At 39.3% G+C, this 20,856-nt stretch overlaps 1 protein-coding gene across 1 annotated transcript in view; it reads right to left on the bottom strand.

Moving 5' to 3' along the window:
• Positions 1–20,856, bottom strand: part of pspc1 (paraspeckle component 1) — a 60,012-nt gene that overhangs the window by 2,783 nt on the left and 36,373 nt on the right. Inside the window, exons 7-8 of the mRNA XM_062527736.1 lie at positions 4,174–4,231; positions 2,457–2,587 (exon numbers count right to left, since the gene is read on the bottom strand). Of these exons, the coding sequence (XP_062383720.1) occupies positions 2,457–2,587; positions 4,174–4,231 (189 nt within the window). The remainder of the gene's footprint in view (positions 1–2,456; positions 2,588–4,173; positions 4,232–20,856) is intronic.

Genomic DNA, 20,856 nt, shown 5'->3' on the forward strand with positions numbered 1-20,856 from the left:
TACCTTCTAAGACAAAAAGGCTCAGCATTCTGGAGCCAAGTTATTCCTTAAAGGAGAATTCCGCCTAGTTTTCACATAGATCTCTGTTTCTCGAGGTCACCAAGTATTACGCATCTGCACAATACCAGTCAACTTATATTATTCTTACCATAGTACAGGATATATAACTGTGGTATGATGCATTCAGTGAAAATGTTTTATATCAAAGCATTATGCTGTTTGTAATCCTCCCATTATTCAAAACCAGAAACATCATATTCTTGTTCTAAATGATACCGTAATGTTGACAAATGACTCCTCAAGATGCACAGAGGTAACAAATGCAAATATTGTACAATGTATACAATGCAAAATGCTATTTATTCACTTGTATGTTAGTTAAACTCCTGTAAACCTATTGTAGACATCGAAAGACTGGGATATTTTGAGTAAGGGCACAACATAACTATATATATATATATATATATATATATATATATATATATATATATACACACACACAGTATGGAGCACATGTATTTGATACCATGCTAAAACAGGAATATAAAATCATCATTTGACAATTGATTTTAATGCCTTAATTAAAAAAATGAGTAAAAATCAAACCGCCAAGGACAAGTGTTAACATAGGGGCAGGCAGATTTTTTTCCAACGGCCAAGGGAACTTTATCAGGATGCATAATGTCCTGGATCCATGAAATAGCTGGCCTTAAGAAATAAAAAACTGCCTGCCCCTATGTTAACCCTATGTGTTAAATTCCCATAGGGTTACATAGGGGGTCAAATACTTCCTTCCCCCTAGCATTTAGGAAGAACATTTATTTATTTACGATACATTCTTCAATCACAAAGAAAATTGGTGTACTTAGCGGTTTTAATTTTACTCATTTGTTTAATTAAGACATTAAGATCAATTGTCAAATGATGATTTTAAACTCCTCTTTTTAGGCAACTTTAGCATGGTATCAAATACATTTTCTCCTCACTGTATATGTACATATACACACAGACACACCTCAGCTCGATTGTTTTGGTGGATTGGTGGGTGGGGTGGGGCGGTTGTTTCTTATTCCATTCCACAACTACACTTAAGTTTAATGAATTTGTTAAAAAAAAACAGCTCTGGAAAAAAATGGGGGCACTTCCTTTCCGTACACACTTCTATGCATTGAATGCTAATACTTTTTTGAGTGTGGTTGGACTGCTTTCTTAGGTGATATAACTAGGATTCAAATGATGTCTACACTTAAAACCTTAATGACATTTTTATGTCATATAAGTGAGACAGGTTAATAGGGTACACATTTTCAAGACAAAATATCACTATGAACCTTAACTAGGTGCTTACATCAAGACTACCTCTTTTTTTTGTATTACGCATTTTCTGAAATGTTATGTTTTAAAGGGGCACTTCACCCATTTACACTGTATCATTAGAAACTCATATTTTTGAATGGTCATGCATTATTCTACCACTTTACCCTGAGATGGGTGAAATACAGATTTCAGTGTAGCAATTCTTGCATACAATAAAAATGTGATTAGCAAAATCATCATTTAGCTTCATTATAACCAGGTCCCATATCTTTGTAGAGGGGTTGCGACTACAAACAGTCGTTCCTCCAGAGGGATGGGACCCACTCACTCTACAGACCTACTACAGATCAGTGGGTAGGACTTCACTTGCAGAAACTAATAGTACCTTCACGCCATATTAGCTATTCAGAAATTCCGACCTCCAATAGGAAACATGACTTGAACGCAAAGTCGGGTCGGATTTTTTGCTCAGAGACTCATGCGGAAGTCTTCTGCCCCGAGGTATCCGACTGGACATTACTAACATATTCTACAACCACGGCGGCCTCCCTTGCAACAACCCAAGAGGCAATTTATCACTAAATTAACACTACAGAAAGAACCACTCACCCAATACATTTCCCTGCTTTCTAAACCACAGTAAGTGGTTTTAATAACTTATCTATGCATTTCTTGTATTTGTTTTCACAAGTTATGGCACAAATTAGTAGCAAATTAGTTAAATATCGGATATGCTAGCCTATGCTGTCAAATTGGGGGACATCTGACAGAAATTATGTAAAATGCGATTTTCGTGTAAAGTAGTCTAATGATGGGTCACAAAATAACGAGTTAGTTTATCATCAAAATGACCTTGAAGCTGCTATATGAAGAACGCATTTGACAGTTAATACAATTTACAACAAAAGAGATTCATTCTAAAGTTAAGGTGTTCATTTCCACAGGGTTGATAAGCCAATTTAACTGACAGATAGACTGACAAATATGTATCTTAATCTAAAAATGATAAAAAGGGTAGGGTACATGGTACACACACACACACACACACACACACACACAGACACAATCACACACACAATCACACTACAAATGGCATAAAAGACTTAGTTTGATATCAAATGTGTACTCAAATACTTTACCATCACTCCATTATCAGGCATCAGTGGCGTTCCCTCAGGCCCCATGGCTCCACCCCGGCCCGGCATCCCCATACCCAGCATTTGAGAGGGCGTCTGGTTACCACCCGCAGCTGCACCAGAGTTATAAGCATCTACGCAAGATAATGCATGGCGGGTTTTGACTTGGGAGTGAACCATGGCCACCAAAAAAGTAATAATGCAGGAATCAGAAACCATGTGAGAAAATGCATTACGAAAGTGTGCTCAATGATTGGATAGGCTGAGTGAGGCATCACAACATACTTCAGACTTACTGTACTGAAGATGGTGTCGGACAAAAATCCACTGAATATCTTGCTTTTGCTATATTTGAGACTGCACAGCACCTTTTTGGCATGTTGATGGCAAAAATATAGGAGGGGACAAACATGTACAGGTAGAGGCAAGAGAGAGAACAATCACATAACACTTTCTGGCATGATTCTTTTTCGAGCCTATGGAAAAATGTCATAAGAAAAAAGTGACAGAAAGGCAGCTCAAAAAGTAAATTATGCAATCAAACAGCCAAGCAGCACAGTGGTTTTATGAAATTACCACACAGCTACGGCTGCACAGAGGCCATCCAAGACAAAATAGACAGCCTATACTGGCTGAGACATTAACCAGGTTTTGCAATTTTGTGTTTATTCGCAAAACAAGCAAGAGTAATTAGGCAACTGCAGAACATCGTCACTAACTATAAACAAAGTGGGGGGAAATACCAACATCTGAATTTTGATTGAGATGACCACCCACAAGATGGAGATACAATGACTCCCCTACCTTACATGAACACGTGGACCAGTAGTTTTTAAGCAATGTCAGTGAACACACGGATGGACCGACATGCACACACCAGATTACATTACGTAATTGGGGCAAAAAGTGCTTTAAAGAAGGGCAACACATTTAACAGCTCGCATCACAGGAAATTCGATGCTAATTTGAGTAATGATTAATCAGTGGCAAAAGAGTTGCAGGAAAAGACTTCTTCTTACTTCTGCTAATGAAGGTGTATTTCCTGTGTGCATTTGTATTAAGACTCAAAGCAACAATAAAAAGTCAAATATGAGCCTTTGAATTAAGTTAAAAAGTTTGTGCAATAATCAAAAGAAAAAAATACATGACAGAGCAAAGAAAAATGCAGCATTACCATTGTACCAAGAAATCAAGGTGACAGATACATAATGCTACTGTATGCACCAAACTAAATAATGAATGTTTCTAAACCCCCTACTGTATCCCTTGAGGTGTTTTGAGGTGTGGTGTTGATGTGCCAAACGTGTATTTTGTGTTTTGCTTCAGTGTTAGCCACCTTAACAAGATGTAAGACAATGAGTACACAAGAAGTTATTTCTGAAAGATGTGGACAAACCCACAGAAGGATGCATTGCTGTTATATAGACCATGATCAAATAATGTCCGCCTAATATCTGCTTCACATTCACATGGTCATGTACCCACGTGCGCGCACACACACACACACACACGGTATTTAACATTTGCAGAGACACATTCACATGGTTGGCTGATGGCATGTCCATGGACAAGTTCAAATTCAACCATAAAATCCATATATTTTGATTACACATTCCCTCAGGTGGTGTGCAGTCCCAAGTGCATAGTTAATCATCTTAACAAAAAAGCAATGTGCCTCAATCAGCCTCACCTTAATGCCATGACATATTTATGACCCTACCTCCCATATTAATTCCTCCTCGAGGGCCCATTTCATTCATTCTCATTTCTTGTTCCCTCTGGAAGTGAAGAAAAGGTGTTCAAACGGTAAGAATTGTGAATACAATTTAAGTGGAAAGGGTCACATAAACCTTCAAATGCAATTATAATTTGGGAGACGGAACTACTTTTTTGGACTAACCACCTGCCGAAATGAAAATCTCCGGCCTAAAATACATAACCAGCATTACTTTTCAATATGCCCAATTAATAAAAACTGGAGTATTCTATTGCATATTAAACAGTGGGGAGACAAAAATGTTTGCTGTCGTCAGAGGCAATTACACAATTCAAATCCAACATGTCTATCGACATGGCAGAGCCACAAACAAGGACCATAATGCAGACTGGATTCACATCCCATCCCAGGGATACCACAGAGAGGAAAATTGACCATTCTTCTCCTGCAGTAAACACATTGACATGCAAAGTCTGTTCAATGTGTCACACATTCATAAACACACACACACACACACATAAATGAACCACTCAAATAATAATAATAATAATAATAATAATAATAATAATAATAATGAAACTTCATGAAGCATACTGTTATAAACACAACCCGTTTCCGTGATTCTGTGACATTTTGTGGCATTTCAGAGTTGAACTACATGACAAATGAATAAATTTGTCATGCAGCACTTAGCAATTTTAAATACTTAAAAACACTGTCGACCAAGCCACTGATAATAGTGTCTCTTCATTAAATCACTGAATTGAATGAATGAACGAATGAATGAAATGTGATGTGAATAATATGTTCTGCTTTGCAGACAGTTCTATAAAATTCCTTATTGAAATGAGCAGACCCAATAGTAGAGTAAAGACATTTTACAGCTAAAATCCAAAAGCAAACCAACTTTTATTTATTTGTCTAAACAGATATCCCCAATAAATACAAACACTTAAAGGTACTATATGTAAGAATGGCCACTAGCGTTTAAAATGGATATTGCAGTCAAAATCAAAACATTCAAGAATGTTGGTTCCACCTCCCCTTCCAGACTGGGGTACCTAGGCTGAAGATTCAATCCTACATGAACCAAACTGTGCACTAAGTGTTTATTACAATGACAAAACCGTTTGCATATACAGTATGTGGTCAGTCATGGCACCTTTGCTACTTAACAGTAACTAGCTATTCGAAAGTAGCTATTTAATGTTTTCAGAATACTGTGTTGGCAAGCCTGCTATGTAAGGGATGATGTATTGTCCGCTAATCGTTATTGGAAAATAAGTCCCAACAGGGCAAGCAGGACCCCAACATGAAGTGTGCACATTAATCTGTAATTTGTATATGCAAACTCACGTAATTTTAGCCCCTTTGACTCTTCAGCAACTACTGTAAATATGGAATAGGGTTGAACGATATGGACAAAATTTCATATCTCTATATCCATGCCAAATATCTCAACATCGATACGGTACGATATGACTACGAGTCCGGTGAAAACTATAAGCATTTTTCAGAAAAATAAAAACATCATAACACAAAAAAATTGCAGAAAGTGCAGTTCTATTGAGAACTCACTGCCAGTCACCAACATTAACAGACAGTCACCAATTAATCAATAAAAAATAAAAACATTTAACTGCAGCTCTGCTTTAACAATAAATAACCAATATATGCAGCAGCTGGTGGAAAGTAAAACGGCATTTAATAAGGCTTGTCCAGCATCCTTTAAAAAACAAATAAACTACTATTCATGTTACCACTCTCTTTAATTCAGCTGTCTGGTTGAAGCCTCAAAATATTGTAAACAAAGTAGCATAGTTGGCTAGCTTATCATAGTCTGGTTGGACTGTTCAGTTTCCCCATGTGTTTAAGTTACAAGGTAGGCTAATACTTTTTCTCCTTGAGAGAGGCCCTTTTGACTTTTGAGTCTTGGAGTTGGAGAACATTGGTATTGAGAATGATCAGTCAAATTGAATACAAGAGATTTAACCAAATGTGTAGACCATGCTAATCTAATACCGCTAACCGGATTTAACAATAATTTCAACTTTGTACACATTTTGTTACTTAAGCCTACTTTGCTAAAAAATATATTTAATATTTCGGATAATGGCATAGTCTCCCCATCCAGTTAGGCTAATAAAGAAATTATATATTTTTTAAAAAAACACAAATGCTTGATCAAAGGCCCGACCCGGCCCGGCCCGAGGATAGTGGCGGGAAATATCGGCCCGACCCGGCCCGCGGGTCGGGTCGGGCTCGGGTCGGGCTCGGGCTCGGGCAGAGAATCTAACCTCTAATTTGGACTAAATGTGCATGTTGAAGGGCGGATGTCCATGAGCGCGCACGAGAGAGACTGTTCTAGAATCTCTGCTGCTACCTTCGAAGTAGTTCCAATGTGATGCCCGTATCAAACTTGAATATTAATTCGCCAAACTCATTGCAAAGTTTAAATAAACTGTTACGTTGCATCCAAGCTGAAATACAGACATGCAGAACATAGTAACATTGTAGCATATGACGGAGGTGGATTGTAGCTAGTTGGATGCCATGTAGACTATAAAAATAGCGATCTTTCAAAGTTAAAGTTAATCAGAATCCTGAGATATGCCCGCTTGACAACGGGAGAGATACGTTAGGCCGGAGCCGCGTCACACAGAGCAGGTTGTTTGCGCCACGCCCCTTTTTTGGGGAAAACAAGCCCTCAGAACAAGCCTGAAACAAGCCAAAGTGAACAGGTGTTGTTCACGGTCACTGATCTATAACGAATAACTTATTATTTATAGATCAGTGTTTGCGGTAGACAGACATGCCGAGAAGTTGCTGTGTGGTTGGGTGTACCAACCACAAAGCTAAGAACCCCTAACATTAGGCTACACCAAAAATTAATCAGACCAACGAAAACGGAAATCTAGGCTAACACTTGGTTAACACTAGCAGCTAGGCTATCGGCTATGACAGAAATTATCATATCTTGGAATTATCTAACGAACATACTTTACATCCAAGCCTGTCAGTCAACTACACAACATTACAATTAAAATAAGAGGCCAAAAATACAGGAAAACAATTTAGTTATTCAACTGGAGATTCAATGAGATACGAGTATGTCCGGGTATGACACTGGCCACTGCTACTGCTAGCAGGCTACTCGGGAGACCGAAGGGACATGTTTTTACTTTGATTGAATTAAGCTTTTGAACATATTTTTCACGGTCAACGACCGGCAAAGTGGTAATATATTGAGTGGTCCTATTGATTCGTTGTGTTTTCTGTTATCATTTACCCCTACGATTTCGGTACAAATTACGTTTATTGACCCTAATTTGCATTGGAGTTAATGAGAGACGTTGTTTATTTTCCCCCCAGAAGGGGCTGGAACGTTTCTCGCGAGTCAAGTTCCCGGATGTGCCGGTCTAACGTATAGAACTAACGACTGGCTTTTGGCCGTAGCAACCAGCCATTTAGAACTAACGACTGGCCTTTGGCCATAGCAACCATCCATTTAGAACTAGTAACGGCAGTTTTGTCCTGCAAGTAGAAAGTTGATATGTGGCGGAAAGTAGTTCCACAATCAAGACAGTTTTAGCGATGTAAACGGACGCAACGGTGGAATAAAACTATGTTCTAAGCATACAGGTTGGCGCAGGATAACGGTCACCTCTTCGGCCGTTATCCCTCACTTATATATTGCTGTATGTCACTTCATACAGTAAAAGCATAATCATGTGATGGGACAATAAAGACGGAAGTTCTAAGCATTGGTTTGTTCCCCATCATTAGGTTAATATTCTCTACAGGCTGCTGGGCAGCACACCACCACCACTATATATTATCTATACAATATACCATTAAAATAACCTACCAACCATGGTAGGGATATTTCAAGATTTCAGTAGTACATTCAATATGGGGGGTGTCAATGTAAGGTATTCACAGACTAAGTGAATTAGCAACAACTAGGAATCTTGCAGGGTCATTATTTACAATACTGCAACAACACTGTATTTCCCACCATGCACTCAATATAAACTCAACAATAGGAACTCAATGACTTATAATAAACAAGCAATATAGGCTTAGCCTATATCAGTCATACTGTAATCTTTAAAGTTATGTTATTTCTCAAGTGTACCTCTCAGGTACAAATGGAACTTTCTACCACCAAAGCACAAAACATATGGAGAATGGTGACTGTGTGACATAAGGCCATCCTTAAAAAAAATGTTGTTTACGGTAACCCGACCGACTGTCAATTTAGGGCCGACTCAAATATTTTTTTTTTTTTTTTTTACTTCAAATAACCAATACAAATTCAACTCAATAATGTTGAAGCGCCAAGGCTATTAGCCCCCTAGTTGAAGAACTGTGCCCATAGGCCTATATTTCACATCCATTCTCCCCATTAGTCTAACGGTGACCGTGTTGCCTCAAGTTAAAATGTTTTCAGCTCCATTGTTTATTACGTGTAAATCGGTCTATTAGACTAAGATTTCAATAAGATTTTATAATTTGTTTGTGGTCTATATAACATGCATCAGAATGAGTTGGTGATGTCACAATATGCAAATATGAGTCCTCTTAGCATAGGTCATTGTCCAGCTATTTTGATTTGTTAGCCACTCAGGGTTGCACTGATTCAGATTAGGAGGATCACAATTGTAAGGTTCACTGTAGCTTTTAGCCAATTAAAATCCCCAGCATAGATTATGTGGTACACACCCATGTAACTTTAAAAACACATTGGTTGACAAGTAGAGCAATTTCAAATCAGATAAGATACCAACTTGTCCACTTTCAAACCCTTAAATTTGTGAACAAACGCACATAGCACATACCCTGAAACTCCATGTAGCAATTTCCAATATGATAATGGATATAAATTCTTAAGCTTTTGGAAAAAATATTTTGGCATCACCAATTTGTGAGGACTTTGACTTTATGTTTGGGAGCCCAAACAAAGATTCCATAAACCAGTCAGCTAATGGCTAAGAGTTGTTTTAGGTTACATCTGAATCACCGCAGAATCCCCGCAGGTCTCTCCGTGCGGAAACAGCAGGAGAAAAAAAGGCAATTGTAAAATTATACATCAATATCAGAAACACACTACTGCATGCAAAGAATGACAGTATTTTTTTCAAAGCTATTAACACATTTACAAATGTTTCTGACACTCTACATAGTCTGACATATTACAAACTTCTCGATGTACTTTTTAAGTAAAATGCAGATGGCCTCTGATGCATTTTGATTAGGACATTTAGACATGCATACCATTGCCATAGCTATCACAGGTTATCAAATGTGCATCTCCAGTAGGGCGCATCAAGTGCCCCTCTTTCTCTCAAAAACTCTTCTATGGTGGATAATATAATTAAATATAATATTATGCCATTTGATGAATAAACAATAAATATGAAGTTTGGTGAAGATTGCTAATGATCTAGGGGTACCACACAATGCACCTTCAGTTTGACAATATGGCCAATTTAGGTTATTTTCCAATAATCTTCTTTACACTACATTTAAACTTAATAACGTCAATTAATGACATATCTAGCTTCTGTTTACAAAGAACATAACAGCTGCATGTATTTTGAATGCCTGCCTGTCTGTTTTCATGGACTGTCTTCACGATGAAGGCGCAACTGGTTGGGGCGCCTACACCGTACGCTGGCGACCCGGGTCCCGCGCCCGTGGTCATTTCCGGATCCCACCCATTTTCTCCCCTGCGCTCTCCACCGACAGTCCATTAAAGGCATGAAAATGCCCAAAAAAATATACGTAAAAAAAGTTTCTGTCAAAGAACCATGTGGCACCATGAAGCAGAAAAGTTCATCAGGGCTTTTCTAGTCCATGAAGACAGACAGGAAGGCATATCAGGAGCAGACAAGGCAAACATAAGAGGAAATACACTGCTCAAAAAAATAAAAGGAACGCTTTGAAAACACATCAGATATATCATGCTGGATATCTATGCTGATATGGACTGGTAAATGTGTTACGAAATGAAAGAAGGGTGTTGGATGGACCAAAACATAATCTCTGAGAGGTGTTCTATTGCATTTAAGTCAGGGAAGTGTGGGGGACAGTCAATGATATCAATTCCTTAATCCTCTAGGAACTGCCTGTACAATCTCGCCACATGTGGCCATCATTGTGCACCAGGAGAAACCCAAAGCCCACTGCACCAGTACAGGGTCAGAACATTTCATCCAGATACCTAAGAGCAGTGAGGGTGCCGTTGTCTTGCCCACAGAGGTCTGTGCATCCCTCCATGGGTATGCCTACCCAGACCATCACTAAGCCACCACCAAACCGGTCATGCTGAATGACGTTGCAGGCAGCATCATGTTCTCCACGACATTTCCAGACCCTTTCATGTCTGTCACATGTGCTCAGGGTGATCCTGCTCTCATCTGTGAAAAGCACAGGGCTCTAGTGGCAGACCTGCCAATTTTGCATTCTTTTTTTTTGTAATTTATTCTTTATTATGGCAAATAAATGTGTACATTCCAGGGATATATCTTCAGCTTATGGCCTATGGTTACAGTATATGTACATTTTGGTATAATGAAAAGATAAAATAATAATAATAATAATAATAATAATACAAAATAATAAAGAATAAATAAAAACAATATGAACACGGTAGGGATGCAACGGTACAGTTTTGCCACGGTTCGGTTTGTATCACGGTTTTTGGGCCACGGTAACGGTTCGGTTTCAATATATCAATATTATCTTGGCTCTAGCATACAGGAGGCTATATTTGCCTTTTCTATTTCAAATCAACAATGTGCTTCTACTTACACTTGCAGAGAAAATACTAAATGCATAGCCTGACACAGATGAAGCAGAATCACAAAAATGTATTAAAAGAAAAGAACACCATCATTGCCTTCTGTCATAAACAGGCAATGTTATCCATAGTGCAGTGCAGCATAAAGTAATGTGTAGTTATTTATTTAATAAACTCACTGTTCTTCACACATTTAAAGAAAATACTTAACTGTTATACACCCTCAAAAAAGTAGTGAACAATTCTGAAAATCTTCTCAAAATAATTGGTGAGGTAGTATTATGTGTAGTTTCAAATGGATATTTGATTTGGGAGTGCCTGCCCTGTCCTCTTTTATGAACGTAAAAAATGTAAACATAGACAAAAGTGCAGTGCAGCATTAAAAATATTAGAACAATGAAATGAACATTATTGCAACCTGATGTCAGGGGGGGGCAATATTCCAAGAAGAAAGTGGCAAATTTGCCACTTCACAAAGTGTCTGTTTCCCCTGTGTCTCCTGTCGTGTGTGTGTGTGTGTGTGCGTGTGTGTGTGAGAGAGTTGTGTGATTGACGAGTGGACGAGCGATTGACTGATTTAGCAGTGAGTTTATTGTTTTTCGAGTGGACACCTCCCGCTGCCCGTAGCCTAGCATGTACAACGTCAGGAAAATAAATGAGCCGAGTTTGGAATGACATGTCAGCCTCCCCATCTCCTATAACCTCCCATCCCTACAATATTTTCCAGTAAACTATCAAAAAGAGAATACACTCAGCTGTGTCGGCGTCACGCTTTCTTAGGCTACTCTAGCGAGCAATCAACGCAGGGCAGAAACCACCGGTTACACTGTTACACACAGACTTTATAATGTGGCAAATTTTCGACCTTTTAAAGTGGCAAATTTGCGTCTTTACAAAGTATATATACGTGGCCCTAATACGCCGTCGTATTCGTTATGTCTTTGGGAATTATAGGAATATTGTTGTCGAAAGGCTGCAGCAATGGATGGTTGGGTTTTCGGTGGCAAACTAACTCTCCGTGCTGCTCCACTTAAGGTTACAGCCGGGTGATGAAGGCGCAAGTGGGCCGACATGTTGGATGTGTTACCTTTATTAGGTGATCGTTGTGAAGCAGTGCTTGCAATGCACACTGTGCTTTGTTTACTGACGGTCTTTTTGCCTTGTTCGTGGGCTACTTCAAATGTCGCCATGATCATGCAGCCGCCGGTAAAGTTTGTTTCTTCTCACATGACTCCTTCATTTGCATTTCAACGCGCTTATTGGCTCTTGGGAAATTCAGAAAAATTCTGATTGGTTGTTGCAAGGTTGACGAGAGGCAAGCTGAACAGTCAGAGAAAACGCATCCCCCGGGTCCTAAGCACTCCTCTCTATCGCTCCCAGGCTACGCGCGCGCAATAACCTTGTATTAAATAAAAAGTTTAATGTCGCGTATACCGAAATATTGCGGTTTAGGTGAGTCTATTGAACCGAACAGGCCAAACCGAACGGTTCAATAAATTATTGAAAACCGTTGCATCCCTAGAACACGGGGAGTTTACACTTTCATTCCATTCAATTGGTGCATATCCTCCTGAGACCCGGCCATTCACTTTTGTCCTCTGTAGGGGACATCAGTCTAAGTCTTATGAATGAAATACCATTCATGTCAACTATTTCAATCCTTTTGTACTCTCAAGAGGACATCCTGGGCTTTCTGGTGATACCACATTTATGTGGGTTGGGTTAACAGATTTCACAAATTTTATTTTCAAAATGGCGGCTAATGAGTTTTTTTCATTTCATGGCAACATCAGAGGTAATTGACCATTTGTGGTCATTATTATGTGTTTTATTGCACACAGTCAATTTGTGTCATAAAAATGACAGTCTCAACTTGAATTCAGAGAGATTTCAGAAAGATCCAGCCATTTTAACACCTTCAAAACACCACTTTTGTTCAATGTCTACTGTAGTGGACATCGGGACTTAGTACCCCCTGCTTTTTAACCAATTTCTACATTTTAGAAGGTAGAGGGTAGTGTTGTTTTTGGCGGCCTGTTTTGGTTTTAGTTTTAGTCTAGTCTTTGTGTCAAGCTGTCATTTTAGTTTTTATCAGTTTTAGTCACGTTCATACTCTTTTAGTCTAGTCAAGTTTTAGTCGACTAAAAGTATGAGCATTTTAGTCTTATTTTCGTCTAGTTTTAGTTGACAAAAACGAATTACTTTTAGTCTTGTTTTAGTCAATGAAAATTGGATTTTAGCATATTTTTATTAATGCAATTCTATTTTAAGGGGTTGTTCCTCCATAGACTGGGTAAGACTGTTTTTAGTGGCAGGCACTATACATACAGACGGCATCTCGTCATACTCATGGTTCCCGCCCCCAGTTACCGTGGTTACCATGGCTGAAACATCCCCGTGGGAGAAAACATTAGTTTCCACTGCATGCAATCTAATGGAGGTGGACGGTGTGAGTACAGAAAACACCTTTAAAAAGATTAAATATTTTAACAAAGATCAATAAACGGCTAAACCACGTTTGGACTGATAGTTATCTCTGTATCACCGAGGTTAAGAGTAACATTAAGTTCCCTCATTTTGCTAATTCCAGTTAAATAGCCAGAACTGTCTCGAGTACACCCATTGTAGAACTGGTGTCAATGGCCGGACTGAGTAGCTCGGTATAGCAAGCTAAGTCTTATGGCATAACACCACATACACATAAGTTGCATCTAAATGTATTCTCACATTAATGTACATTTCCTACAATGTCCGTGGGAATAGTTTTAATACGTAATGTGTACGTTGGTTATGTTAAACTGATGATATTAAAGTTAGCTAGTTAGCAGCCTAATGAAGCTACCATCGAATATTAGCTTCCAGCGAAGCTTGTCATCAAAATTGGGAAACTGAGAGTGAGTTAAGTTGTTAGCATACACTGGACAGTTAGGTAAACACAATTCCTTCACATCATTGTGTTCAGAAACAAGCAGAGCTGCATTTGAAAGTAAAACGAATATATAAAGTGTAACTGTTAGCGAGTTCGCCCATTCACTTTCACTGTGCGATGTTAGCATGTTTTCCCCCACAGAGGGGGCGGCAACCATAGATATATGGGCGGCAACCTTCTAACCGTCTGTATCTATAGCACCAGCGAACTCTGAAACTATAGGACTGGATGAAATGTGCAGATAACGGTCTCCACTGATAAATATCACACTGGCTAACCTGGAAATGAGGTCCTATGTCCAAAATTCTGAACTACCCCTTTAATAGGATATGATACATTTTGGTTAATTTTCATGGATTCAAAAATTACAAATATTACAGGTTACATAGGCACTGAACATTGACAATGGAATCATGTTACACAGAGTTTGGTATCCCCCTGTCACCATGAAAGGACTATTTGGAATATTCTGTAGACCTGCTGTTCCTTTTCTGAGAACAATTTAACTTAAGATCAAGTTGTCCTTAGGTTATTGAATGCTGTAAATGTGGATGCTATTTCACCATTAACAAGGTAGCCTAAGTGTGGTTACACACAGTTGTCATCTTAATGCAGTGTTCTGTAGCCTATAAAACGCATTTCACGTTCATCACTCAGTTTTGGTAGGCTACAGGCCTATGCCTTTGGTCGCTGCCCCTTTAAATGCGTGGGACTTTAAATTACGTTTTAACTCCATGCTGATTTTGTTGATGAACAGCACCGTCTTTGATTCAGTTTTTCTACCGTTTAAATAAACGACACACGCGCACTTGTGTGGTTGGTAAGGAATTGTTTTCAATAGTTTTCTTGCAATTCCTACACAACATTAGATAGCCTACTAAAAGCCAAGGTTCCATTAAAAATGTGTCTAGCCTATGATTAGAACTTCGTTGCTGATCGGTGGAATAAGGTTATTATTGTAGGCTATATGACAGCGCCAGCATCAGCTGGACAGAAGCTTACACACTAATCAAATCTGCAGTTGCCTGTTAACATTTTCATCTGAAGTAGATCTACATGCGGAGGTGAGATAAGTAGCCTAGTGCAAAGTTGAACTGAGAGGGTTGCCAATCTAACGGACTGAACGTAGCCTATATTTCCTAGCTTCTATTAGCGATAACGATAGGCTATACATCTACCGCTCCTTTGCTACATGATCAAATATGATCAGATGAGTGACAGAAGCACCGGATATGACCAACAGGCCCACGCGAGAAACGGTCCTCTGGTATGATAATCAGACCATGCAACCTGATGCGCCCTGAAGTGAGACGCAGGAAACAGAAATACTGCAAACTAATAACACGACTAAACGACACAAAATAAAGTTATAACATTCCTGTCCTTCTGGTCTTCGAAAATGAACAGAGATGTTAGCATGGTTTTTATTTTGTAAAGCACATTTAGTCTCGTTTTTATTCGTCAACGATATTGCCTTATAAATTTAATTATAGTCATCGTCACATGGCCAGCATTTACGTTGCGTCTCGTCTCGTTATAGTCACGTGAAAAAAGTTCGTTGACGACGATATTTAGTCATAATTTTCGTTGACGAAAGCAACACTAGTAGAGGGTTGAGTGAGGCAACAAGGGCTTTTCTACTTATTTCTAATAAATAAAAGGAGATACAGGATAAAAGGAGATCCCTTAAGGTACAATACAGCCCCAGAAGCAGTGTGTAAGCTAGAGCTTTAAGGTTTATTAAGAAATAGGTACATCATAGGTGAATTTGCCTCAATGTACATTACCCAATTTGTAAAAAGGTGTATTTTGGGTAACTGATTACTCCATTTACCTGTAAATTATTATTTGCCACTCCTATAAGTGCTTTCACATTTGCAATTTATCCATCAAGCTTCCCTTCAGTGTACCTCTGCCATCCTAGGATGCCCTGACCACTAACATTTCATTCATCTCTTGGGTCTGTGGCACAGGGGTCAAAGGTCAAATTATGAGAGTCCCTATCATGGTGTGTATACTCTCTGATGCCCTCACAGCAAGCCATTGCACTTCTTCAACACATGTTTATTAAAGGGAGAGTGTAGTAACCCTCCTACTCTAAAACCTAGCTCTACAGTGTGCCATGTATGCAGACTGGCTGCAACACCATTGAGCCAGGCTCATTATTATGGCCGTCTGAATGCTTATTCAGACATTATGGCAATACTTCATTATAGTAGCCATCTCTGAAAGCTATGTTAAAAACACTTGAGGGGGAGCAAAGCCATTCTTGGCCACCTATTTGCCTGTAATACCTCACATACCCTAACACTCCATTGACTTTAATGCAATACTATTACTACACATTCATAATTCCCATAGGGTTAGGACATTCGGATAGTCCCAATGTCCACTGCAGAGGACATCTGATAACACAGCAACTAAGAACGTTTTTGGATTTTTTTTTTTGCTGTTTCTTTAGACCAAAATACTTAAATCATCTAAAAAAATCACAAAATTAAAAAAAAAAAAATTCCGGATCTCAGGAGGATATGTACAAAAAAGAAAAAGAAAGCCAATTTTGCATTCTATGGCAAATGTCAATTGAGCTCCACGGTGCTGGGCAGTGAGCACAGGTCCCTCTAGAGGCCATCGGGCTCTCAGGCCACCTTCATGAAGTCTGTCTCTGACAGTGTGGCCAGAGGCATTCACATCAGTGACCTGCTGGAGGTCATTCTGTAGGGCTATAGTAGGGCTCCTACTGTCCCTCATTGCACAAAAGAGCAGATACTGGTCCTCCTACTGGGTTAAGGACCTTCTGCCACCCTTCCCTGCTCACCTAGAGCAACTGCCTGTCTCCTGGAATCTCTTCCATGCTCTTGAGACTATGCTGGGAGACACAGCAATCATTCTGGCCATGGAACACATTGGTGTGCCATTCTGGAGGAGTTGGACTACCTGTGCAACCTCTGTAGGCTCCAGATATAGGGCTTATGCTACCAGTAGCAACACTGACCCTATCCAAATGCAAAACTAGTGAAACATCAGTCAAGAAGGATAAAGATGAAAAAATTACCAGTTGCCACCACCTGTAAACCCATTCCTGTTTTGGGGGTCGTCTCACAGTTGGCCCTCTAGTACACCTGCAGTAAATTTTGCTGACATCAAAGCAGGTCAACCTGATTCACAACCACCTCTGTTGCATAACTGGCCAAATCAATATCCCACAAGTGTGACTTACTTGATCCTATACTGCTATGAACAAGTATTTTTTTGAGCAGTATGTATATGAGATAAGAGCAAGAAAAGGCAGAGAAGGGAGAAAGAGGAGCTGAGAAAATCTCAAGCAGAAATAGTAAGCTGTGGCATTGTTGGGGAGGTCAAAAATTGTCCAATTCCAGAGACTTCTTCTCAAGTTGATCCTGACTTTCAAGGCTCCAGTCAGCTACGACCACAAATTGTAGAGATTGGAGGAAGTACTGCTGACTGAAGGTTTCTCATATGCCTCTCATATGCCTATGTGCTGTAAATGTATACAATGTTCACCAACAAATGTAAATGTTAGACATTCAAAATACATGCAGCTGTTATGTTTTTTTTAAACAGAAGCTAGATATGTCATTAAGTTTAAATGTAGTGTAAAGAAAATTATTGGAAAATAACCAAAATCGCCCATATTGTCAAACTTCAGGTGCATTGTGGTGCCCCTAGATCATTATCAATCTTCACCAAACTTCATATTTATTGTTTATTCATCAAATGGCATAATATTATACACCATAGAAGAGTTTTTGAGAGAAAGAGGGGCACTTGATGCGCCCTACTCTCCAGGTTTATATTTCAGCTCAGATGGATGCAAAGGAGGTATGCTGAAGAAGCACAGACAAAAAACCCACTATGATTTGATCACTTGGTTCACAAAAACAGCCTTTATAGATGGACCCTGTCTGTCTATGAGATACATCATATTTAACAGGAAAGAAATACTACAACTATAAACAGAACACTTAAAACAGGAATCCGGTTGATCTTTACATGGAAACAACGAATAGTGTACAGATGTGACCGTACAAACATTTAATTCAAACAATTAATGAGTTGAAAATGCTTCGTTTTGTCACATAAGGACTGTTCATGTTGCACAGACCTTTTAATGACATTTTGAGTCTGTTTTAAGGCAAAAAGGCATGTTAGATGATGCCCCAGACCTACAGAAACAATACAGTAGCGAAGGAACTGACACATTTCACTGCATTCTTTGCTTTGGTCATGATATGCATGTGACAAATATAAGTCCTTGTATCCTTGTAGCTCACTGGGAAAATACTGGCCATTAGCTGCAGCTACTTGATTTTGGTCACGCCCCCCCCCCCCGTAGATTTCTCCTTTAAAGTCTTTGCCGACTAAAATCCATAATATTGAGTCAACTTTAAAAACGCTTTCAAACATTATCACAACATAAGAGTGTGATACAGCCTCTACGTTTATTCAAAGAGCAATTTGCCACAAAATTACATCAGGGCAGAGAAGTTTGGCTGTACTGTATCTCAAGATGTTAATGAAAGTGAATCAGGTTAGTAGGTCCTTTGCTTAATCAGGGTTCCAAGCTGTGACCAAATACGTCATAAGGTCAATTTCCTGTAGTAGTAGCAGTAGGATTTATGCAAGTGCATGATGACCATCAGGCTGTTCTGGTGCCCGTCTGGTATGGGGACTGCTTTCAAATCTGGCTGAAAGAAGAACTTTTTCATCTATGCTTCACTTAATGAGCCAACTGTTACCTAATTTGGACAGGTTATAAGATGTTTCCATTACAGGAAAAGACGACATACCAGCAAGACATAGATTCACTCTGCTGGACAATCATACACACCTAACAGGCACACTTTCAATATTTCAAGTCATTTCACAATCTACATCAGGGATTGGGCAACTGGCGGCCCGTAGATGATCATTTTGTACTGTAATAAAAATGTGCAAACAATCTCGGGGCCTCTGACTTTTACCATCGGCGAGGAGGAGCAGTGCAAACAAAAAGAAAACTTGATTAACACTAGAAGCGCCAAGCGCCGGTCATTTGACCGCTGACGCGTATTCCTAGAAGCGCCGTGGGGGTTTGACCTAGATATACCTAGAACTGCCGGGCTGCGGTCATTTGACCGCAGCGATTACAAAAAAAAAAAAATCTTTTCACTCGATTAAATTCCAGGACCCTACGTTCACGACTTTTCCTAAATACGCGTGTTTTGTCACCCAGAATTTTTACATGATCAAAAGCACACCGGTACAAGCTAGTTTAGAGCTATTTTGCGCTCACTTATGTGACAACACTATGTTGTCTCGCGTTCGGCCATTTTTGTTCAGGCTGCTATTCTCTTTTCTCACAGCAGATGTCGCAAGGATTTCCTGTCAGTCGGGCATGAGAATAATATTTTACCATAAAACATATCGTTTATATATGTGCAACATGTATTATATATGTGCTTTATTTTAATAACTATTTTTAATTTACATGGCATAGTCTATGGAGGCGATTTACAGTGGTAAAATGCGAGTTTGTTTTGAAAACGTTGCGACAGGCCTACATGTGTAATTTTCGTCGTAGCCTATTTATGTACGTAGGGCGCGTATGCCTACGTACATTCATAGTTGTACATCTTATATTCTATTTGTAGGCTATCTTTTAAAGCTCAGACTAATGTATAAGCATTTTCTTACATATTTGCTGGACTGACTGAGTTACGTCAAGTCAAGGACCTATCCTAACGCACTTGTTGTATAATGTCAATTGGCGCAGCGTTAACACTCCTGTTTGCAACGCCGGAAACCCGTGTTCACATCTCGGCAGGAGCGAAATGCAAAATCTTATATCGATAGAATTTATTGACCGTTTTTCAACGTCGATGAACAATTATTTTTTGTTAATGGTTTTTAATAACAACCGATCTGAAATAAACGGATGAATCGCAATATGTTTAGGCCTACCATTAACGAAAAATAATTTCGCCAGCCAATCATTTTCTGCCGCCAACTGACAAACTTTGACAAAGCCAGTTAGACTTTTTGCATCTAAAAATAATTATATCATAGTGACACGCGAAAAAATAAACGATAGCCTAGAAACTAGGCCTACATGAGATTTTCCCACTGGACACACCACATCAGTATTGTGCTCGTTGCTACGACACACAGGACTCCCAGTGAGTTGACGACCAATGAAAATGACATGGGGAAAAGCAGCAAACAAAGTAGCCTGATTGTGATCTCACCTTACATAGGCTACTTTCCTAATTCCTACGTAGGGCTACTCAGACTTTTGTTAAATCGTCAGGGCCCGGTTGCACAAACACCAAAACCAAAGATTGATGATATGAACCAAATATTCTGGAACAGATGGATTTACAGCATTGAACGTGATAGGCTATTAGCTAGCCTACTGATGCGACTTCCACCGTTTCCTTTCCAGAGATTGCTGCGCTGTTCACAACGCAATGAACGCATGCAGTCTACATTGTGAAACGTGCAGAACGTTGTCCAAAACAATACAATAACATTGTGTGTTGATATCTAATACAATATACACATCTGTAGACATGAAGTGGCAACTAAAGCCATTATCAGTCATGAAAACTGTGGCGGCTGCATTAAGGTTTTGGCTGAGCCAGCTAGCCAGCCAACAACTTCATTAGCCAGCCGTTCTCAAAGCAAATGGCTTTAGTCCGGGAGCCAAATGCCATAATTTAGGTGAACCTGGCTTTGTCGGTTAAAGTTTTTTTTTTTGCAGAATCTAGTAGACTAGGGGTACCTCTTTAAGATTTAAGAGGGTGCCCGGTGATATCCCTTGGGCAATTTCGTATATTAACCTTTCTTGTCCAATGTGTTGACTATAAGGCGGATAGCCTATACTACAGGTGAATAGGGTAAAAAAATTAACAAGCAGATATCACTATGAAACTTCACCAGTTAATTACTT

The sequence above is a fragment of the Sardina pilchardus genome, chromosome 23 (genome assembly GCF_963854185.1).
Source record: "Sardina pilchardus chromosome 23, fSarPil1.1, whole genome shotgun sequence".
In the NCBI taxonomy this organism is placed as follows: Eukaryota; Metazoa; Chordata; class Actinopteri; order Clupeiformes; family Clupeidae; genus Sardina; species Sardina pilchardus.